General features: G+C 38.4%; 1 protein-coding gene and 1 pseudogene across 2 annotated transcripts; one reads left to right on the top strand and one right to left on the bottom strand.

The window, feature by feature from the left end:
* The first annotated feature begins 233 nt into the window (after positions 1-233).
* Positions 234-3,611, top strand: LOC146698851 (perlucin-like protein; annotated as a pseudogene). Its single transcript, XR_014922865.1, has 5 exons — positions 234-415; positions 503-697; positions 806-957; positions 1,045-1,166; positions 3,394-3,611. The product of XR_014922865.1 is annotated as a perlucin-like protein (transcript).
* cd4-1 (CD4-1 molecule) lies at positions 3,410-24,052 on the bottom strand. The gene is made up of 11 exons (XM_085471684.1): positions 24,002-24,052; positions 10,607-10,730; positions 7,154-7,224; positions 6,902-7,057; positions 6,665-6,799; positions 6,077-6,313; positions 5,612-5,989; positions 4,661-4,903; positions 4,414-4,514; positions 4,266-4,309; positions 3,410-4,049 (listed from the first exon to the last, which is right to left on the bottom strand). The coding sequence occupies exons 3-11, from the start codon at positions 7,209-7,211 to the stop codon at positions 4,019-4,021; spliced, it is 1,383 nt and encodes a 460-aa protein (XP_085327810.1). The 5' UTR covers positions 7,212-7,224; positions 10,607-10,730; positions 24,002-24,052; the 3' UTR covers positions 3,410-4,018.
* Positions 24,053-24,367: the final 315 nt, after the last annotated feature.

Genomic DNA, 24,367 nt, shown 5'->3' with positions numbered 1-24,367 from the left:
GCACATGTTTACCAGCACACACACACACTTGCAGTGCTGGTAAATGCTGAGTCATAGTCAGTCCTCCATTTTTGCCAGTTTTAAAAAAGTTGGGGACAGAAAGAGAACTTTGCTCATGTTTTTGGTAAATAATACTGAACCTACATGCCAGCTCCCCATCATCAAATGTTTGTTTGTGCAATCCAACATGGCAGGTTATTACTAGTTTGGCTACAAGAGATTGCACCATCTGAGTTTACATGGTTTGATAGCCATGAAGAGTCCAATCTGTCTGGAAGATTTGTGCAAGCTGTACTTTTCCCTTCTCTTTGACACACAAACTGCTATATAAAAGATCAAAAGGGCACAGAGAGGACACCAAAGACTGCGATATCCTGCAAGCTGACAGCTGACATGCATCTTATCCAAAAGAAAGGTAAGAAGCCCCGATGCAGCTCCAGATATTCGTATGTCCGGATCTGTTTGCATGTGTGCTAATGCTGAGTCTGCTGTCTGTCATCAGCCACCTTGGGCATTAAAGGCCTCGCCATCCTCTGCGTTGTGCTCGGCCTGTTTGCTAGTGCTGAATCTGCTCAGGACGCAAACAACACAGAGGGAGAGCTGACCTTTCTAAAGCTGAAACTAGAGTCTTTGAAGGACCGCTTCAGACACATGTGTAACCAATACTCCGACCTGGCACACAACTGTTCAGCTCCAGGTACCAAATGTTCAGCAGATGAATGATAATTCAGTGCTTGTTTCTTGTTCTGCACCTTTCTATAAATGTTTAACTTGTATATTTGTCTGTCCCCGTGTCACCCTACAGCGATCAACTGCACAGAGTGTCCTGACGGGTGGGTTCACATAGGGGATCACTGCTTTTTCCTCAGCAATGATACCGACGGTTGGCTTAACAGTACGCTCAAATGTAAGGATATAGGCGGACATCTCGCCATCCTGACCACCAAAGAAGAGTATGTGAGAGTTTCTTTGTACTTTAAAAGTTTCAAATCTATTTCTTTGGAATTCACAAGTGCTAAAGAATTTGACTGTACCTATTTTTAGGACGCTCTTGAAAAAGAAGCCAGGACGATTGGGACATTTAACCCATTCTACTGGCTTGGGCTGAGTGACATTGAGAACAGAGGAGACTGGAAATGGGTGGACAACTCAACGCTTCAAGTTTCGTAAGTATGAATTGATTGATTCAAATTTCAATGGTCTTCTCAGGATGGTATCATCATACAAAAAGTGGGTGATCTAACAAAAAAAAAAAAAGTAAAAAAATAAAGTAAAAAGCATTTCTGATGGTTGTTAACAGATACAGTTTACAAATGATCATCAGTTAGAGAGACAAATAGTTCTCACTGTGGATTGTGTGATGTTGAAGCTTGTGGACATTTAAAAATATGTAAAAGCTATTAGTTTAAAAATGTCCATCTGATGCTTTGTTAAAACAGGTTAATTCAGCTGCTATAGCTTTCGTGTAAAAAACCCTAAAAAGTTTTGGGGTTTCACTTATGAGTTTTTCCTCACTGTAACTCGAGTGCGATGTCTGCACCTACTGTGAAGACCACACAGGCTTTGTCTCATGGATGCAGGAACTTGCATTCTCTCAAATGGCCAGCAGGGGGCACCTCATATAGATGCAGAAAGAAGTCAGACTGTATGGAAGTCAATAAAGAAATCACTCATGAACACTTTCCTGATGCCTTATTGTTTCAATTGATAGTTATTTTAACACAAAATTATGCATTTTGTAATATAACATCAGATTGTAGTCAAAATGAGGATTAGGCCTGTGTCAAACCAGAGTGTGGTTTAGCTCAGGCCTAGTTACTGATTGATACGCTGCTGCCTTAAGAGCTGCAGTGCTCCTTGGGTCGCTCATCGTCATTGCTAAACTCAAGGTTTCATGGCAGGACTTTGCAAACCAGTGGGTGACACCATGCTGGCTGTGTCCATTTTTTATATACAGTCTATGGTTGGTAGAGAAGCAGTTGGGAAACAGTAAAAAAAAAAAATTGTGTGATTGTTGTTTATGTCAGTTAAATGACTCCTTTGGCCACTTCTAGATAGATGTACGGATCACATTAGAGTCTGTTTGGTAGTGCAGATTGCGCAAAAAATGAAGATAAAACGATTGCTGAAAATATGAATTATTAATTTTCAGTTTATAAAACAAAATGAAAATGCTGATGCTAATTCTGACCATTTTGCTCTTTAATCATATTTACTTAGTTAAACAATTTTAAACAAATATTTATATTATTATGACAAATGACAAACACGACATTTCTTTACAATCCTAAAGCAAACATGTATAAATGAACACGCTAGTCTGAATAATCATCGAGTAACCTATCGTTGGTTTAACGACAAACATTGTTGCATGGAGCTGCAGCACCTGCCTGCCTACACACTGAATGCTTTAGAGACTTAAAATGAAGGCCTGGGTGTTTCTGTAACGTTGCCATCATCTTTTATTTAGGTTTCATATGCTGTAAAGGAAACATACAGTTTGACACCTACACAGAGTTTTGGTTCATGCATGTTCACTAAAGACTTAACAATAAATGTACTTCTTTTGAGAAAACGGTGATCGAGGCAGAGTTGAGGATCAGCTTCGATTAAAATCAACCCAGATGGGTTCACAGAGCTCGCCAAGTCCTTAAAGAGCATTTTCAGCCTGTTAATCTGGCTTTTGTACACAGCAAAGGTTTCTTGGCACCAAGTACATAATTACTGGTTTAAGTAATGTGGGGTGTTTTTATTTTTATAGGTGTCATATTACTAATAATGCTGAAGAGGTTGCTAAAGTCTCTGGACTAGCCTATGGTGTATGTGAAATGAATTCCCTCCAACAGACGGTGTTTAGATTTATAGATGTTTTAATATAATTGCATGTCTCATTACGTCATGACATTTTTCCATGAGAAAACTGTTCGAAGAAGAAAACTACCACTGTTTTCATGAGAACATCACCATATTAGACATGATGAAAAGTACAAAGCACAAACATTTATTAAATAACCTTTACGGCAGTTCCCTGAAAACCTGATGGTTGCGCTGGAGGACAAGTCAATTTGATCTTTTTTTTTTTTTTTTTTTTTTTGCAAAACTTCACAGCAATTCATCAACTAGTATGTAGGTGTAGGCATGTTTTGCATCAGTTCCTCCATCCTTCAAACTAACTATAGTCACAACTAGAAATCTGCACAAGCACAAGGAACCATCCGGTAAATAAACAGGTCCTTTAGCTGGTGATGGCTCTTGAAGAATAAAGAATTACTTAAAAGTAATGCATCTTCCAAGACAACTGTTAAAACAGTGCACAAACTTAGCAGGTGAAATGCCACTTCAGCAGAATATTAATGAAAGTAATGTTAATCTTCTTCCATCTGCGTTGTAAAGATTTTGGAACACACTGAAGTCTGAGCCGGATAACAACGCGTCCGCTGGGGAAGCTGGAGAGGACTGTGCGGTGGTGGACACCCAGAATCACAAACTGGTACGACGTTCCCTGCTCCTTCCAGTATCGACGAATCTGTCAGATGGATGCCATCCCGCTAAATTAGCCCAAGAGGACCTCTACAGGAACATCACTCAGAAAGATTTTGATGCTTTATTGAAAACATCTGCTAATGTTTTTACACATTACAGTTTTCATCTTTCCATTTTTAGCAATAAACTTTACACAAATAATATGCTGCACATGTAAATTTACAGAAGCACCTACACATCTGAAAGCATTACAGACCTCCTCAAAAATATACATAAGGGTACAGGAAATTTAGTCTACAGATAGACTCAAAGTGTAAATGATTTAAAGTCACAGACGGTAATAATCATACACAAAATACATAAAATCAGTCCAGATTGCCTGATATGTTTGATCCTCAATCCAACAAAACTCTTTTGTACTTTCCAGTATGGCAAAATGAGAGATGTAAATCCAGGTAATCAGGTAAATCAGAACATATCAGATCAGAAATTCAGCGTGTTCCCGTTTCTTCTTAAAGATCCGGTCTGTGAGCTTTCATGTTCTGTAAAATCCTTTTGGTTTGGGGCTGAAAAAGAAAAAGTCCCAGGTTTCTGTTTGAGTTATGGAAACTGACGCAGAACTACAAAAGCCAAATCATAAATGCTTATTTAAGTAATGTTCGTACTTCAAAAAATATCTCATGGCTCAAAGTGTCATTCAGATTTTAGTGCTAATAAGTGTGCATGCTTATAAATGTGGCTTTGGAGCCATTTTACCAGTTCAGGAAATGGTTAGTACGTACTTTTTGCACTGGCAGAGTTGATGCCTGAGGAGTCTCGTTTTCTGCTAATGTGAGTGACAAAGAGGCAGACACAGAGGGGTAACTCTTAAAGCTGAACTAATAACTCAGTGTGATTGAAAAGAAAGGAATATGAATGGCTGAACTGTACTTTTCTGCGTCGGTAGTGGATGAAAGCGAGCACGAGGAGGAGGAGAAGGATGACTGCTGCGCTGCAAATGATCACCAGCATCCACACACTCAGTCTGGGTTCTGTACACAACAGAGACAGACAGTCATCAAACAGTATACAGTATAGAAAGAACACATCATGTAAAAGAAGTTTCTGTCTTAAAATTTTGTGGTCACAAGGTCAGGCCCATGTCACACTTCCTGCTCGTCTCACTTCCCGTGCTCACCGATCTTAAGCAGTATCTCATCTGACGTCAGCTTGTTGCCGCCCTGCCACAGCTCACACCCCCACTTTCCGTTATCTTCTTTGCCCACTTCCGGGACAGTAATATGGGTGGGGTAAGAGATGTAAGATGACGTTTTAGGTGAAGTCCAATTTAACTTCATATCATTGGGCAGCTGGTCACCAGTGCTGCAGGACAGATTGACCTGCTGACCGTAGATTAGCTCTGCTTTTGGGTGGGCGATGACTGGAGACGAAGCAGAAGAGAAAGAACAAAGAAATAAAATGAAAAACATGCATTTTATAAAATAAATTGCTTCAAAGAAGTTGTCTGTAACGGCATTTTCCTGAAATCAGACTAAAACTTTGGCCACGAAAGCAGCGATGATGTCTAAACAAGACATTTTGATTTCTTTCCCAAATAAAAGCTTGTAAAAAACAAAAGGTTTGGCTTCAAACCTCCACATGTGAATGCTGTAGAAATTCAACATCTCACATCAATATTTAAATATAGCTTTTATCATTTGAATATAATGTGAGTTGTGGGTTTGCTTGAGAACAGTCCAGAGAAATTGTGTTATAGGAGCAATTTCCTGTGAGTAAATACATCAGATCTGTATTTGTTTCTGGTTCTACTTTAAAAAACATTCAGCCGCAACTGAGAAATCATAGTTTACTTCATAAATTCTCATAACACACGGTCCAATTAAGATTCACTGTGTTAGCACGCTGTTCTGGCAGAGGGGATGCTTAATACAGCCAATTAAAACAAGAGGAGCTTGTGAATTAGAAACATGTCACACTGTGGACACTTGCAAATAAATTCAGTAGCAGAGAAATGAAAATACTGGCCGAGCAGGAAGGCAGCAAGAGCGGTCACAAAGAAAAAATAACCCTAAATATAACGGAGGTGAGTGCAACACAGAGCTGGTCTTGTCAAAAAAATGTGACTTACTTTCCAACACCACTACGTCTACTGTGGTCTCCAGAGTCCTGCCATCTTTAAATTTCATTGAGCACGTGTAGCGCCCTCTTTCTTCTACTGTTGCCTTTGATTTGGTCAAAGACAGATTTCCGTTTTTAATGTTATATACAGGAGACAGTCCTTTGTCTTTACCCTTCTTCCAGGTAAGTTTTTCCAGATCGAGGGAGAAGAGCTGCTCTGGATTGTCAGAAAGGGTGCCTGAGGAGAGTTTAGGAGCAAAGTGCCACTGAACTTCCTCAATCTCCTTTTTTTTCACTTGTTCCCAGCTAACATGAGAAATTAAAGAACAAGGGATGGTGAGAGGCGAGTCTGTGGATGTATACTGATGTGAAGGCACAGGGGCGAGGTCTAAAAAGGAGGAGAAACTGTTAGAAACCTGATCTTAAAGATGAGGATACACAATTGCGAAACAAATGCAAACACACAGAAACTCACCCACAACTGTAACAGAAACTGGGAACTTCTTTTCATTGGCATTTTTTTTCACTACGCAGTCCCACTGGCCGTTGTGTTCACTTCTGGCTTGAATGTAGACTATTCCTTTGTTTCCTTCTCTGTTTCCCTGGGGACTGAGCCAGTAAATCTCAGCTGTATTTTGAGGAACACTTCCCAGACTGCAGGTCAGACTCAGATATTCGCCAGACAACAGAGGAGAGGCTGATTTCTCAATCACTAGCACAGAAAACAAGCAGAATAAAGGAAACAGAATAGAAGTGATATGTTTTACATTTTAAAATAAACTTTTTTCACATACGTAGTTTAAAAAAACAGATTGTCATGTCCAATGAATTCATAAAGGCCATGTTAAGAAGTTAATAAGTTAAACTGCTCTTACATCAAACATCTCAGGACACAAATTAAAAACATGCGCTATATTTGAACAACTTGTGTAAGACTGTTGAATATGATGCAGATATGTAAATACAGTGGTTTAAACTTTAATAACCATTAATTAAACTTTTATGTGAAACTGATCAACTGACTTAGGTCACACTAATCATGTGACCTTATGTTTGCTCTTACCATTGATTTGAATGACTTTAAATACAGTGATCGAGTCACTGATTTTACAGACAAAAGTCCCAAAGAGGTCTTCCTGCAAAGCCTTTATGACCAGCGAGGCACCAGTTAAGGACAACCTGTTTTTCCACTTCTCATCTACAAGGCAGAAAGTTATTGTTAAAAATATTTTTTTATTTACCTGTATTTCCCTGCTCAGTAACAATAAATAAATAATATATACATAAATATATGGTTTACCATTACTGAATCCCTTTCCGCCTAAGGGGTTAAGCCAGGCAAGTTGATGACCATCCTGTTTTTCAAAATACCAGTACACATAAGAGTTTGCTGGATAGGATGTTGGCTCCAAGGTAATATCCTGTCCCTCCTTAGCATAAATCTCTTTCTGAGCACCTACAAGGATGAGAAGGATGTTATGTGTTAATACGGAATATCAAACAGTCCAGTTTCCAAATGAAAATAAATAAGTCTACAGTCAGGGCGTCTTACCGGTAGTTGACACAATCACAGCGATAAGAAGGAGAAGGGACTGAATGAAGTTCTTCATCCTTGTTATATGTCTGGAAAATATAATAAAAATACAGTTTATAGATTTTTATAGTAACTATAAGCTTTATTTTTATAGCTTCTTTCAAATGTTAACTTTTTTGATTAAGACTTCAAGCCTGATTATTTGCTACTTTCTTAAAAGAGCAGAACAACATTCAAGAAATGTATTACTTTCTTTACATCAGAAAGCCCGAGGTATAATTGTTATATATTATATGATCACAAATGTATGTAGTTCTTTGAAACAGATACAACACAGAAGAAAACCATAAAGAAAATCTCCATGGAATTAAATTCCACATCAGCCTGCTTCTTCAGTTTATATGGCAAATCCAATTTACTGTTCAATTGTCTGAGATTTGCTGCCTGAACTCAATACAATCCTTTAAAAAAATGCATTGACCGATTGATTTGAGGGTGTTTAGTAGTGATGTTGTATTTCACTGCATACGAATCAATAAATAAATAACTCTCTATGTAACCTGTAAATGAAACTTGAAGGTCTTTCAGAGCTGTTGAACAGGTCCGCAATACATCGTAAATATGTCGTACTGTATTTAATCATTTAGTGACAAACAAGAAGAAAAGTAGATGTTGAAAAATAAGCATTTCAGTAAAAATGAGTCTTTAGTTTAGTTGTAGCGTCCTGTGTATATTGAAGTCTGCTGCAAAGTGAAATCATTCAACAGGAAGCAAAGGGGGGTTTGTGGTGGTCTCAGATTTTGAGAGATTTGAGAAGATAAAAGACAAGTAGTTCAGAGAGCTGAGAGTAGGCGGCCTGTGGTGGGCTTTGGATGAAAAGAAGCAGACAAATGTTGGAGGGAAGAGGCTCAGAGCGTAAGCTGGCTTGTGGTGGGACTTGATTTAGTGAAGGGTGCAGATTCTTATCCCAGTCCTCCCTTCTTCTGCCTCTCACACCCCCTCTCTTCCTCCTGTGTTCCACGAAAGACGGATCTCTCCACGCTTAAAAAGACCACAGCACCGGCAGCACACCTAGACTGTGGTTTAAGGTAGATGTTTCTCTCCTTTTTTTTTTCTGTGTTTCACCCCTTATCTCTGTTTTTCTTCTCTTTGCCTGTACGCTGTGTTATGGTTGTACACAGAAACTCTAAATGTATGTTTGTGTAAAAAGATAAATAAATTAATATTGAAAAAATGTTAAAAGAGGGCATTTATGTGCCCTTCCAACAAACACACTCTTGAAGGGGAAGCAGCTTTAAAGTAAGATTATGAATATTTCTTTAATGTATAAGCCGATGTTCATTAAAGACTTTTTATTTTGAATGAGCAGATTGAGCGAATCAGATTTATTTGTGCAACACTCCACAATTTCCAGAGATCTTAGGAACTATTTGACTTTTAAATGATAAGACTTGAGTTCTGCATCAGATTTTTCCTTTTTGGATTAAACACTTTAGATCAAAACATAAATCGATCAAAAATAATAAATTATTTTGATTGAAGAAAAATGGCAATGCTGTGATGACACGATTCTCTATGAGACGTGGATAAAGCTGTGGGCTCTTTATTCGTGAAACAGACGAAGATCAGAGAATTGTTCATCAAAATATTCTTCAATAGTGAAGTAAAACAGAACTTTACGCCTAAATACAGGTTTTTTTTATCGGCGACCGAATGTGTATGACTGTGTACGTGACAAATAAAATTTGAATTTGAATTTGAATTTGTTTTAAATCTAAATTTAATGCGTTATTGTATATAATATGTGGAGACACACAATAACTGCTCGTGTCCAGTTATTTTGAGTTATTGTTTAAGGTTTAACTGCTAATAGATATTTAAACTTACGGTAAAATTAAAGGTTTGCGGAGTCTCTAGTTTGGGCCAGCCCGGGCGCCGGCTCTACATGTCTCTGTGCAGTAAAGTGCCCCCAAATACCTTTAATAATATTACAGGTTTTCACTAGTTTCACCATTGGAGGGAAAATCAGCTCCACGTATGATGCACAATGTCCTTATGGGCTAAATGTGCATAAATGTGTTGGGATAAATATAAAAGTCACCAAGTCCTCCTTTGTCCTACTAATAGCCTCATTATTCACATGAAAAAATAAAAAATAAAAATTCTCGTAACAGCTTTAGAGTGCAATCATCTCTCTAGGGGTCTCACTCTTAAAATCTTGAATTAAAAAAGCTAATTGTTAGCGCTCATAGATGAGCCAGCTACCAGAAGAAGAAAATCAACAGGAAATATTAAAATCTGAGGTGTTTTTGTGTTGAGGGAGAATGTCTCAGAGAATTTATGCTCCAATATAATCTATTTCACTCGACTGAAACTGCATAGTGTTTAATATGAATTGTATCAGAGTTTGTAAGAAACAATAATGAGGGAAGATCGGTGATGGAGTGAAACTGATGACAAACTGACGTTCAAAGTCATCGCACCTGTGGAAGTATAACCCAGAAACCAACATGATCGTATCTGCAGTCAGGAGGGAGCTACAACAACAAATACAGAGATGGGGGGGAGGGGAGGATGAGGGTCAGACACAGCAGAGAGATGAAGGAGGGGAGCTGAATGAACAGAGAAACCAGATTAACAGCAGCATTTCATTTAATTTCATTCATCTCATTTTTTTTAATCTTCATTTGTCTTATTTATTCTTTTTTTTTGGCCAGACTTTAAATTAATTTGACAAAAAGTTTCCTTTATCTTTTTCACCATCACCTCAAACATATTTTATTTATGAAGCTTAAGAAAAAATTAAAGTGTTAGATTGTTTGTTTTTCAGAAAAATCAGGAATAGTTGTGTGTCATAAAGCGTGAATTTGTGAGTAACTTAAAAAATAACTATCGCTAATGCTACGTCAACATATTTAGTTCAAGCTAAAATAATCCACCGGTGTAAATGTTTATATCCTATTTTATTGTAAATGTATAATTTGAAAATTACACATACATCTTTTGCTCAGCGGTCATCTGTTTTGTACGGGTCAGTTGCTCAGCGCTTAAACGATTATATGTTTTAGTTAAATGTAAGAAAAAAGAAATACAAGAAATGGATTAGCATTTTAACATTTTTAATAATACGATCTGAAATTACATTTTCAGGCAACGTTTAATGTGTGTGTTTTTAAAATCCTCCAAAAAGTTTATTATTTAGTTTTTCTTTCAGTTTTTTCATATCTGGAGAGGATCGTCACTGCGCTGTCGATTTATAAAACTTACCTTGGAGCTCTAATTGCATAAAACTCAGCGTGATATTCTGGCTCCACTGGGCCTGTTGAGGCTTTACATGTTTATATTTCAAACTTATTATTTAAAAAAAATGTGATACTGATAATTCTAGTATAAATTAACTTTACAACGTGTGCCGTGGTTCTGAATTATGTGTGTATTAGGTTAAAATCTGAAAAATTACACAATACTTACAGCGGCTGCTCAGTGCAGAGTGTCCCTCTGTGCTCAGTGATCCGGAGTCAGTCGGAAGTGTTGTATATTTATCAAACGAGCCCTCTTTTTAAATGCCGTTGCACCTCCCTCAGCACTGATTGGCCTGGAAGACACACACACAGATGCTGATCAGACCCAAAGTCAGAAAAATGACCTTTGATTGGTTGTTAAACTCTACTCAAGATCAGTTTTCGAAACTTTTCTACCCCCTTAAACTGTTTACCGTTGGGTACTGTTTAGAGTAAACAAAATATCTAAGATTCATATACACAAAACACTGAAACGCATCGCTTTGGCAGTGTAATCATGTCGTCATTTAATCAGTAAAATTAAATTTTTTTTGAGTTTCTGTTTTTACTTTTAATCTGTCCAGTGGCTATAATAACAAATAGAGAACAAATCTTAATGGGGTAAAATGTCTTAGCTCATTAAGTATGAGATGCTGTTTATGTCATAAACTCTGTGAAGGGTCTCTCCGGACTCATTATCTATCCTTAGCACGTTCTAAGCGGCACATGAGCCGCTTACAAACTAATTTATTGTAATTTTCCACTGGTCTTATAATTGTACCAATTTAGATACATAATTAGTGTATCAGAATTCAAGCATGAACTGCTGAACCAATCTTCACAAAAACAGTTGACTGATGCAAATTAAAAATGCGACATTTCCTGGAGAGAAAGTCGGATAAAGTGCAGAACGGGATGAGAAAAGCAAAAAGTTTAGGGATGTTTTTTTTCCTGGGAGAGCGGCATATATGAGATTAATTTATATATGACGGAATAACAGACTTCATGGACTTAAAATCTTCAAGTCTATCGACGACGGTGCAGTGCAGCGTCTCTTCTGTAAGGTCTCGCTCTCACTTCCATGACCAGTGCTTTTCAGAACCTCTTCGCACTTTAAAATTGCCCTTATCGTTCATTTTTCCCCATCTTTGACATGTTTAGATTTCTTCCAGAAAGCAAACAAATATTGCTGTCTGAACACGGCGAGCGAATCATCAATCAACCAATAATCACGGCCTAAGTTTTAAAGTTCAGAACAAGATGAATGGATGTTAAAGTAGAATAAAGTCAACAAACACAATTACTTTGTGAAATTTATAAGTCCAACCAGCCGCGCGTGTAAAGGTGCTGAAATCACAATCGTACAAACATACCCGCCAGAATAAATGTTCACAATATGTCTTCTTCAGTTGTTGCTGAGTAGCTTAAATGTTACTCATTTTTCGATGTATATAATCTGTTTGTGCTTGTTACGGAGCTCCGCCGAAGCTACAGCATCGAGGAAAACATTCATCAAAATAAAAACCACTGTGTCATGTTATTTGGCGGTAACTAGCAGTAAATTGAAATTTCCTTTCAATCTAAGATTCGATGAACTGATTTTAATAAAACAAACTGTACTGAAATGTAAAGATTTGTCGAGTAAAGAAAATCTTCCCTTTGTGCGTTTGACAAGAAAAGACCCGCCAAACGGTCAGCGCGGGTGAAAGCGATCAATAGTTTTTTATTGAATGTTTCCGTCTTACATAATTCCCGTTTCTTTATGTCTTACCAGCAAATTTGTATTAAACAGAAAAACTGATCGAACTTCATCAGAACAATGCTGGGTTTGCGAGTTTTAACTTCAAATGACCGCGTGGACTCGTTTATGACGTTAGCGGTGTAGAAATATTTGTCTTTAATCTTTAATCATGAAAACATTTCCTACCATGAATTCATCGGTCTACTTCACTCATATTTTTTCATAGATTACAGGAATTGGAACAATGGTGTGTCAGGGATAATGGAAAGTTGTGTGGGGTCATGTATGATGATGGAAATGTTTCTGGTTTGTTTTATTTAAATGTTTTTACTTGGAATCGCTGCATTACAATGTTTTACAGTGAGCGTAGCTAACAGACTCAGAGAACCAAATCTGCAAAAGTCGAGCACATACTCGGTGCCCGATGACGATGAAATATAGCTAAAGCGTTTGAGTTGGGTAACATCAAAATGATTTAAAACCGTTGCTGATTACATTAGAATAAACACAAATAGAGCCATGTAAATTAGGTTTTGTTGTATAAAGTATAAAGGGGTCACTTTAGTTGCTAAAATATCTGGGACCCTTGGTTAACAGACAAACACGTGAATAAAAGGTTGACCAGACTGAGGTCTATGACGGCCAACATTAGTCTGTAAATGTAACTGTGCTAAATGTAATTATCAGCAAACTACTTTGTTCATTTAAAAAAAGGCACGCAGCATCAATCCAGTTCATTTTACCAGAGTGTGATCAAATTCATGGTAGAGGCGATATTCTTCTTTTCTTTGACATGAAGGCAATCGGTCGTCATCAGTCAATCTGCCATGCCACTAAAATTTATTTATACGTATAGCTTGCAGAGTTCGGGCAGTCCGGGAGAAATATAACAACACCTTTCCCTCAATCTCCCTTCTTGACCTGAAAAGTGATATAAAGAGTCCCACAGATGACTCTTGTTGGGGATCGGTATCATAATTTTGAGCTTAAGATTTCAGATTCTCTGCACATTTCACTTTTCTCTCTGTACGGCACTCTGATTACTCATTGCTTTATTACTTAATAATAGTAACTGTCCACCTGTGAGGGAGCTGATCATCTGCTTGTTCTTATTTGCACTCCTAAAATGCAGCCGAGTCACATCTGCGCTCGACTCAACAACATCTGTAGATTTCTGTGTTTTCTCACTGTTGTCAGCTTCTCAGCTTCTCAGAAGTTGTACACACGAGCTGTATGGGTGAGTACAGTATTGCCTTACAGCTATGGCAGCTGTGCTGATGTGCTAGATAAAACATTAAACTGCAAACTAATTACAAAAATTAGAGCATCTTTGATGTCCTCAGAAAACATGAGAGATCCTGTGACTGGAAGATTACATTAAATTGAATCAAAACTGCTTAAAATTTGGGCACAATACCAGTGAAGTACTACACTTTGAAGGCAGGCCTGAGAGGCTCAGCAGCATGTTTGACACAGATGCACTGACTATACCAGTTTGGCTGTTTATTCTGCTGAAATAGAAGCTAATCGCTTATTTTTCATTCAAGAAATCAGATGATCTCTTCCATCACACCTAATGAAGGCTACAGGGATCAGACTGGTGCTGCAGAAACATGCTGCTGAGGTGGTTTAGATACAGGAACCACAACAAGGACAAAACAAACATCTCACACACGTCTCATGTGTCTCTCTGAGGTTTCTCTGCCTGCCTCTGTACTGCCTTCATGAAGGGCTCACACCTGCTTCTGTTCCTTCTGAGCTCGAAATGAAACAAGCTTTTGTTCACTCGTAAAGCAAAACCTTCACGTCTGTGCTGCCTCAGCCAAACGTTTGCTTACAGGCCTAAATGAAATGAGCTTTTAAATGGAGCTCCTTTCAGATTACTCGGATATAAAAGCGGCTGCAAAGCCCGCGATCAGCGCGACACCCCTTTCTTTCCTCGGTGGATGCATATTTGTTTATGAGCTGTGATTTTGATGGAAACACCTTGAAAGTGAGGACTCCCTCATTAGTCACACACACCTAACGAGGGGGTGTGCACCACACTGTGTCATTACTGAAAAAGAAAAAGACAAAGTGTGGGCCACAAGCAAGAAAGATGGGTGATTCACTTTTTTCATATGCCTCTCATGCTTCCTCAGCCTCCAATCTCTCCTACAGAGGGTTTCCCTCGGCAATCGATCTCTATTTCCTGTCTCTGACTTGCGCTGGTTTTATTGTATTTGATAAAATTACAGGTTAGACTTATGGCGTGCGATTTAGCCAAAGACGGGAGGATGTGCTGAAGGTGCTGGGTGTGTGCTGGAAGTTTAAGAGTCTGTGGCTGTTTTTGTGTTTCATAAATAAACAAAATGTCAGTGGAAAAGATGTTAAGAATCAGAAACAAGTGACATTCTCCCTCAGTGCCTGAAAACATTTAGTGTGTTTCATCATGAGGGGAACTTCATTCAAGCTTCTTTGAAACCTCAAACTTGTGAAACAGTCGCAAAGACAGAAAAGTTTACTGTCTCTCCCACTCATCGCTAAAACCTCCATCATCAGTATCTGTAAGTTATTTTTGGTTTGTGGGCCGCTGGATGATCGTTTTTATCAAAAGGAAAATGTAGATTTTGCCACAGTTCATGTAGATTTTCTAATTCATATGGACTGCACACGACTGCTACTATAAATCTGTGATTAAGATGATGAGGTTAATGATGACGTTTGTTTGCAGTGGAAACACTGCTGTATATTTCCACAGCGCCTACAGACGTGTGTGCAGCATATGCGCTGAGCGTAGCTGAAGCACGTTACTGCATTCCTGTAAGTAATTGAGATAATATGATTATTCGCTTATTGTAATAAATGAATAAACAAAATGGAAACAAAAAACATTTGATGTCAGTTTTAGAGCATTTCTCAAAACAATGACACAAACAAAATTCAGTTTTCAGTCAGTAATGTTTTTCTGTACATCCTACAGTTTATATCCGGAAATTATGGAAATGTTTTGCAATTTTTTTTCCATCAACATGCATTCAAATAAGAACTAAATGCATTTTAATTGCATAAACGTTAGGCACAAAAACACTATTCCACTACTCACATGTTGCCACTCATTGTACAGACGGCCACATTCAAAGTGTCAGGAAGAGTTCAGTGATGTTCCTTTGCTACATCTGCCCAATAGCTAAAAAACACACTAAGCTGCCATTAGATTAAATAATCAAATCATTTTAAAAATATGCCTCACATGTGCATTTGTGCAGGTTTTTTGTTCGCTGCAGGCTCAGCCTTGCGGCGTTGATTTTGAGGAGCCTGCTTCCTAATGCCGCTTCAGAGGCAACAGGAGAGGCAGATTTTTTAATGGGCAAAAATCATCTTCAAAGTTAAAGGTAAACTAAAAGAAATAGAAATAGAAAAAGTGTTTATATTGCCTTTGATAATGATGATCATGACCTGCGGTACGAGTCCAAAGTTTGCAGACTGATGTTTAAAAAGTATCTGTGACAAATTTAATAAAACATCTGATGCGCAAATACGCACAATAAAACACAGGCAATATGAAGCCAGTGTGACTTTTGGAAGATGTGAATGTAAACATCATTAATTCGGAAGTGAGAAATGTAAAGATGCATTTGTCGTTAAGTTTTCCACTCGCTGGGCTGCTGCTGATTTTTCGCAAACAGTTATTTAGTAGCAAACTACAAGCAAAACACACACATACTTGGTAGAAGACACAGTTTCCCGGTTCTATAAGGTAAAAGAGGCTTAACTTACTCAGCTGATGTCGTTCTGTACAAAGTCTTGTTACAAAATGTGGAGAAATAAAGAGATAATTCACTGTGACTGAGTGGGTCATCTCTCATATTATTATCTACTAATTTCTACCTCACAAAACAATGTTTACTCAGTTCACTCTAAATATCTTACGACTGTATAAGGAAAACGTCAAAGAGTCAATCTCCTGAACATGAAACATAAACATTTCGCTCTAAGCACTTTCTATTTCTTTTCCATGTGGGTAGTCAAATTAAGTGACACTCTTTTTAGCACGAAATCCCCCCCCCCTTCATGTCTGCTGCAATCATTAAATGTTAGAAAACACTGACAGAGAAACACAAAAAGGGAAAGACTTAATGGTACCTGCGTTATTTGTCACAACTTTAGGACGTCTTTTAAGAATGAAGACAATCTCTTACATTAGAGCTGTATTAGACAGCCAGTACAGGTGCACAGTGAAAGAGTTTCTATTAATATGAACCTACTGAAACAGGAAAACCAGAAAACATTTGTTACACAAACAGAGCTGAAGAGCATTTAAAAAGCCGGCCATAATTTAACCATAATGCTTCATTTCCTGATTCACTGCATGTTACCCTTTGCCTACTAACAACACTTTCACTTCTTTAGTTTTAAAAGCCAACAACACACAGCAAGACGAAGAGGAGCAGCTGAGACGCCACCTATGAGAGGACAACTTTAACAAACAAGAAAACACAGGATTTTAGCCTGCGACCGGTCACTGACCGATCACCCTCTGCAGGTTGCTTTAACAGCGATTCCAGTCATGAAAAGCTGCTCTGACACTAAAACCTGCGTGGAAGTGAAACACGAGGGGAGTTTACTGCAGGGAAATCACCCAGCACACGATCATTTCAAAAATAATCAGGAAATTCAGTTTTTAAAAAAGGAGTGCACCTGCAGTGGGGTTACAGCTGGCTGCTGTGTGCTGCCTCTCCCTGCTCTGAAAGCTCACACATCATCCTGCTTACTATTGCAACTGTTTTGTTTTGGTGTTTTTTTGGTGTTTTTTGCAACAATCTGCTGCTGTTTGGCATTTAACAAATTTGTAATGATGGTGGCTACATTGGCACTTGTGTCAGGGTCATTACGTATGCACGTACGTTTGCAAAAAAAACCCCTCTCCGAATACTTCAATCTAACAAACTGGAGCTGAAATCAAGGACAGTTTACAGAGTTTTGCGCTGTAGTTTGTGCCAATTCCTTTGTACAAAAAAATATTAACAGGAAGCTACTGTAAACTGTAAAAAGTACGTTATATATAATTCCTTTTTCTTTGGTGTTCAGAGTATTAATTCAGAAATGTTATGGTGGTTATTTTAAGCTATTACGTGTTGAGGCTTTACCACCATCAACGAGACTCCTGTAGGGTTCAGTTGTGCTCACTTTCGGGGTAGATGCTCTGAAGTTAAATACCAAAGCATTCCCCTAACCATGTTGTGGAAGAAAAAGGGGAACTTCTACAGAGCCGATATCTTGTCATAGTATGACAAAACCAAGAAACTAAACTCGGGGTGCCCGAGCGAGGAGATGCTGCTACAGTCATGTGGAAAAGATAAAAACACCCTCTTTGATCTCTAAAGTTTTAATGTATCACACATAATAAGAGAGATCTGATTCTTAGCAGTACTTAACATTATTTAAATACAACCTCCAATGAACAGCAACATGTGACATGACATATTGTGTCATTATTTATTTAGTAAACGTTAAAAGTTAAGAAGAAGTTTATGAATAATTAAACACATCCGTTTCTTATATAGCACTTTTCTACTCAAGGACTCAAAGCGCTTATACATTTTGCCCCATTCACCCATTCACAGACAAGCGCTTGTTTCTACTTCTACAAGCCTGTTAACTTACTGGCATACAAATTGGAGCAGGGAGAGAATCAAAAGGGATCCAACTTCCAAAAAGTAGATGACCTGCTTTATCTCCTGAGCTACAGCCAACATAGCAAAATTGGTATGGCTCGGATCTGGACCACACAATGTGCTTACACATGGCTCACATACCGCAAAGAATGACGGCCTGTGCTGCCCCAGAACAGTTTCAGCTCTGGCCCTAGATGTCAGCCTAATGTGTACCTTAATCAAGCCGTGTAATAACAACATGTGCCGGAACATAATAGTGCAAAAGTAACATGAGGAAACTCTGTTCAGACAGTGAATGGACTGATTCTTATATAGCGCTCCTCTACTCTCCCAGATTACTCAAAGTGCTCTATACAACATGACACATTCACACACTTTCTCTTAACTGAGTGCTTCCTAACTACATTCATACACATTCACACTCTTGATATGCAGACTGGAGGAAACAGGGATCGAACCACTAACCTTCTGATCTACCTCCTGAGCTACAGCCACCCTGTGATAAACATGAGTAAACCGTCTCTAGGTTTTGGATAAAGTGTACACTCACAAACCTGTCAAACCTGCATTTGAAACGTTGGCTACCATAGCAGTATAGTATTGCAACATGGCATTTGGGTCTTCTAACTAAAATAGGAAAATAGGAACATAAATTATGTCATGATTGGCAGACCTGGCCCACATCTGGTTGACATACACCCTGCCATGACACCAGTCGGGCCAGATCTCTTTTCTATGATCCTGGGCCACATAACCAAAAACATAATCGAGCCAGATGTGGCATGCCATCACATAGTCAGTGCCATCTACGCCAAGCCTGACCCATATATGGATGACATACCACTTACCATGCCAGAAGTCAGCCAGCAGTGACGGCTTGATACCAGATCCGGGCCAGACCTGCTTGCTATGTGGGAGCCACCACTTAATTCCTTCATCATAGGAATTAAGTGGTAAGTAGCAGCCTGGTGCTGATAATCAAATGCACTTCATTAATTAATCATGTTAACTGTTTTAACAGGCTACAGGTCTGGAGCATTCAGGTTTGTGTTAACAACAAGAAAGATATCAACGGTCTGGTAATCTAACTAACTGCTATATGTAAATGCTATAAATGCTTTAAGGCCATTTCCTAACATTGTGAAGTTTATTATTCTACACCGAGAAAGATTGTTCATCAGTGGAAAACATTTAAGACAGCTGCTAATCTTCAGTGGACGTCCCAGCAAATTCACACCAAGGTCAGACTGAGCAATGCTCAGAGAACGTGCCGAAAACCCAAGAGCTACATCTCAGACTCTACAGGCCTCAGTTTATTAGATGTAAAAGTTCATGACAATACATTCAGAAAAAGACTGAACAAGTACATCCTGTTCGGAAGAGTTGCCAGAAGAAACACTGTCTAAAAAGAACATGGCAGCATGGCTTTGCATCTGAACAAACCACACGACTGCTTTTAGACAGATCGAGCTAAAATAGAGAAGTTTGGCCATAACGCTCAGAAAAATGAACCACAGCTTATCAGCACAAACACCTCAACTGTCAAGCACAATCAGGAGTAATGATTTATGTTTGTTCTGCTGTCACTGTCCTGAGCTGACAGTTAACTTTATACGAAACACTTTTAGAAATGTGAAGCAATCTGTCTGACGGCTAAGTCATGCAACAGAACAACGATCGCAAGCACAGCAGCAAATCAAAAGTCAAAAATCGAGATGTTGCAATGGCCCAGGAAAAATCCAGCTCTCAACCGGACTGAAATGATGTGTTGGGACCTGAAGAGAGTTATGCACAAATGAATGCCTACAAACCTCAATGAACTAAAGTAAAAATGCAAAGAAAAGTGGGCCAACATGATGTGAGACACTGATAAAGTCATACAGAAAATTATTATTGTTAAAGGTTGTTCTGCAAGCTCCCGAATCTTCTATTTTACACAGTTTCTGCTTTTTCATCTAGTTTTTGTTAACTAAACAATGAAAGAGTTTAATCACATGTTGTTGTTTTTTTAATCTTTAAGGGTCGTGCGACCCAGTGTCGCACGACATCACATATTTGTGATCGCTTATAGCATCACAAATATGTGATGCTATAAGCGACCTTATAGCATCACATATTTGTGTTTTATAGTTTACTGCAGAGAAGTTTTGGAAGTAGACTGTTACTCTGATACTAACAGATGCAACACTACCTTACAACAACCTCACAGGTATGCGGCCATACAGCTGCTGTTATGGTATGCACATTTCTTTAACTCTACTGGCCTGACAGTAGGACAGGATGTGGTTGCCTGTTGCCTGCAGATCCCTGCTGAGGATCAGATGATATTTTATTATGTCCTGATACATAAAAGTTCAGAATGGGAAAACGGTCCACTTCCTTTTTTCACATAAGCGTAATTTTACAGTAATATGCTGTTTATGGAGGTTACACAAACAATAAATACATGTATCGCAACAATGTCCTTTAACAGTGACATTTCTAACCTGCTGATATCAAGAAGTAAAAAATTTGATTTGCTGACCTGAATTTGGCTCCTGATGGTTTGTAGCGATGGAATGACAAGACAAATGGAACTAGCAGAAGGAGGGACACACCCTGGTTCAGAAATTGCAGTTTCACTTTGTATGACTGCATGTTTGTGTCTATGAGTGTGCACATTTGGGTAATACAGTGAAAAAGAGAACTGACTAATGCAGTCCCATGAAAAGGGAATCCTAATGTCTCATATGAGAACACCTCCAGTGTAGACAGGTTATATTTTCATAACAGGGTAAGGGAAACACATCTCAGTAATCGCCTACAGAGAACATCAAAATACATACAGTGTGTGCCTCTAGGAGACTTTTTGCTCACTGCTAAAGTCCAAGAAGAAGAAACAAGTACATTTAATGACTCTTCACGATGATATGCAACAAAAAGAGTAAATCAGCAGCACTTTAGTTAGTCAGTAATAAACAATAAATGGCTTTGAACTGCTCTGAACAGCTTTATGGGTGTTCCTGGATAAACAGAGATAAACAATTCAGTCCTTTGAATTGTAGGAATAGCATCCGGAGCATGAAGCTGAAACAACCAAGAACCCGGGGACATGTGATCGACATTCACAGGCCAAATCAGCCAACCAACCTCAATCCTACTGAGCAAACTGAAAACAGACTACCCTCGAAACGAGAAAGGCAAGAAGACAGTTCAGCAAGTAAGAAGTGCCTGCTGACACCTGTGAGGTGCAGCATTCAGCTGTACGTTAACATTTTGGTGTAAAAAAACAAAACAAACAGTCAACACTTTAAGCTCAAGGTAGCGCTTCTGTTTCAGACTGTGCTGCAGCGCTGTGCTGGTTGGCCACTGATGGAGTTTATCCGACATGTATGTTACCAAATTTAATTTCTGTCACAAAACATTTAGTTTTAGAGCAAACTGGAACATAAAATGTGCACACGCAGCAGAAGTAACATCATACAGATATGTGAAAACCAGCAAGTGTCTTAGTTAGAAGTTGGGCCGCAACGTGCCGCCTGAACAGCTTGGGTGCACTTTTCTACAATATTTGCGTTAAATCTTTGAGACTCTGCTGGGGGGGATGCTCGCAACTCTTTTCCAAGATATTCTCTCATTTGATTGGGAGAGCAGTTCAGTACATCAGCCTAAAATCATTCATACTGGGTTAAAATCTCGTGTCTCGGGAGGCCGTAGCACATTGTTTTATATTCAAACCGTTCAGTGACCCCTCGCGCCCTCTGGACGGGGGCATTTCCATCCTGGAACAGACCGCTCCCTTCAGGATAGAAGTGCTCCATGAAAGGATAAAATGCAAATCAACTTTTTGGTTGCTTGATTTCTAGTGACGCTTTGCTCTCGAGGGACAAGCCCCTCAAAGTAAAAAGGGGCCACTGCATCGCATTGCTTCGCTGGCAGGGTCGGGGCTTTTCAGGATTTTCCTTTAATTTGTTACCATTTTGTAATATCATTTTTAAAATTGTGAGTTATATGACTCCTTTTAAGCTCTGGCAGTAGATAAAACATGGAGAAGCTGAAAGGAGGCGATCTATTAAAGCGCTCGCGCAGAAAGAGCCAGGTAAATTTATTTTTTAGTATTTTACACCAGATCTTTGTGCGTCTGCAGCCACTTTGCCATGTTTGCTAGATCTAATTTTAATGGTACTTATCATGAGTAAAATTTAAAACACTATGAGCCACGGATTAGTGAAATCTAGACTGTTATCCTGATATAATGCTCAGAGATGAGAAAAGAAGCACTATAATCTCAAGTGAGATATCTCTAACACTAAATTATTGCCCATTTTTGTAATATTAATCAAAAAATTTGAGCCAGTTTAATCCTACACTTATTATATTTTATATTCGAGTGAGAGTACAGCACTTGGTAAATTTCATTTCATTCATTCATTTATTTATTTTTTCATTTATTTTATATTGGCAGTTTTCATAGGAAGCATTTTCAGTTTCAGGGTCCTCCTAAAACAAAACCAGTAGGACCCCAAAGCCACGCAGGCTCACTGCTTCACGACTCTTTGGGACCATTCAATAAAACAAGGCCGTCATTGATGTAACCACCGTACGCGCCACCTGTCTTTAACGAGAGGTCAAAACTTTTATTTTCTGAAGGTAACCTAGTTTGGATACCTGTGTAATGCCTCTGAGTTTAGAGTTTAAAGCAAATATGAGATTTTACCACTTAGTGTGATCTAAAGTTAATTTCCTCAGTATAACAGCTGAACTATGCTCAGTGTTACAGTTTACAAGGAGATTTGCGTTAAACAAGCAATTTTTTCATTATATTACAATCATTTGTTGCCCACCACACGTAGCATTTGAACTAACCCTGCTATAAGTAAATTTTTTGGCATCTTCTGACATTGTATTTCTAAAGATAGTACGCACGCTGGAAGCTTCTCAGAGTTACTTGTTTGTTAACGAAAACTCAGCAGATGAGGTGCGATCCACACTCAGCTGTAAGTGGGAACGCTACAGGTCTTATTTACCTGAACTAAATAAAAGCAGTACATTACTGTCGACACTATCAGTGCCAAAAATATAAAAATAAGATAAGCTGTGAGATTTTTTTCGACTTTTTAAGGCTGTTTTAAGGCAGAAGTTTTAACTTGTGAAAACATTTTTAATGTTATATACTTAAAAAGAGAAATACTTTGCTACAGTGTGTTTTAGTAATTTATAAATGCCGTAAAAGAAACACTTTACCAAATGTGTTAAAAATATTTGAAGGTATTTGAAGCTTTTTGATTAACGTTGCTATTTACCTACAAAATTAAGCGTTCTGCATGGCACAAGGCCCTCAGCAAAGCTAGCACTATCATATTTTAGAGGAACAACACACACACTAAACTTAACATTCAAGCAAACCTGCCTGATTTTAAACTGTTAAGAATATTGTAACTTTCTTCACATTTTTTCAAAAAAATTAAAATTAGTTTATGTCCTGATTGCGTAAGATCAGGACAAATTTAGCATCTTATTGCAAAATCAACAATGTGTTGCTGGCGCTGCTGTTATTGCATAAATTTTGATCTTTACGTTTAAAGAGACTGCAGAGCAGAAAATTCTATTTTAGGCATTTCTGATGTGACATTTTGAAATCCTCCTCAGGGTTGTCATTAGGTTTAAGCACATCAGAGAGACTAATGAAGGCTGAAAGACGTCCCATAGAGGGTAAAATCTACAGATCAGGTCCGGCTCATTTGAGAATTGCTTAAGTCTGATGATAAAACAACCATAAATCTTTCAGTGTTGACGAATTTAATTCAATTCATGTGTTGACAGTCAGACACACTGAACGCTGGCTACGAACTGTGGATCGTCACTTTCTTCTAATGATATAAATATATATGAAAATAATTGTGCCAGTTTTTCAGGCAACAAACACAAACACGAGCAGATCAAATTCAAGACAAATCAGTCAAAAAACTTTTAAAAGCGGCCTCTGTTGGGACCACATTTGAATCTTGACCCTACGTGCCCCTTTGCGTCTATCAGAGTGGATCTTTCGCAGCGTCTCTGACATTTGTCAGCATGTAGTTATGATTCGAGCCCTTGACATGTTGTTATCCTGATTAAAGTATCATCTCCCTTGAAGAAAAGCTTTTAAAACCTGCTACTATCACGTAAAACACTAAAGTATACATACAAAGTATTACAGAGTACTTACATGGGATCTTCTCAGTACAGCTATGAGTTCAGCTTTGACACTTGGTAGGCTGTGTGCACTGCAGGTGCCTTTTCAAACACACACACACACACACAGGAAGTCAGCGTTCACTATGATCTCACCCCCTCTGTTATGCACTTAATACATTTTACAGACTAGATTACAAGTTGAGGGACAAACCTGGAGGACACTTTTAGAGGTTTGATAAGCTCAACTTAGTGCACAAAACAGGGCTTTTCTTAACTCATATAAAAGATTGAAAATACTTCACTTGTGCATATTTATGAGCAGGTATGCATGCCACGGGTGGTCGTGTTATTGAGGTAAACAGGTGTTTACTGTTTATTCCATATCATGAAGTGCTGC

This window comes from Copadichromis virginalis, linkage group LG11, assembly GCF_057382275.1.
Source record: "Copadichromis virginalis isolate Kocher_CV1m ecotype Utaka linkage group LG11, C_Virginalis_male_GT1.1, whole genome shotgun sequence".
NCBI classification, from domain to species: Eukaryota; Metazoa; Chordata; class Actinopteri; order Cichliformes; family Cichlidae; genus Copadichromis; species Copadichromis virginalis.
This window is presented reverse-complemented; position numbering and strand designations above follow the sequence as displayed.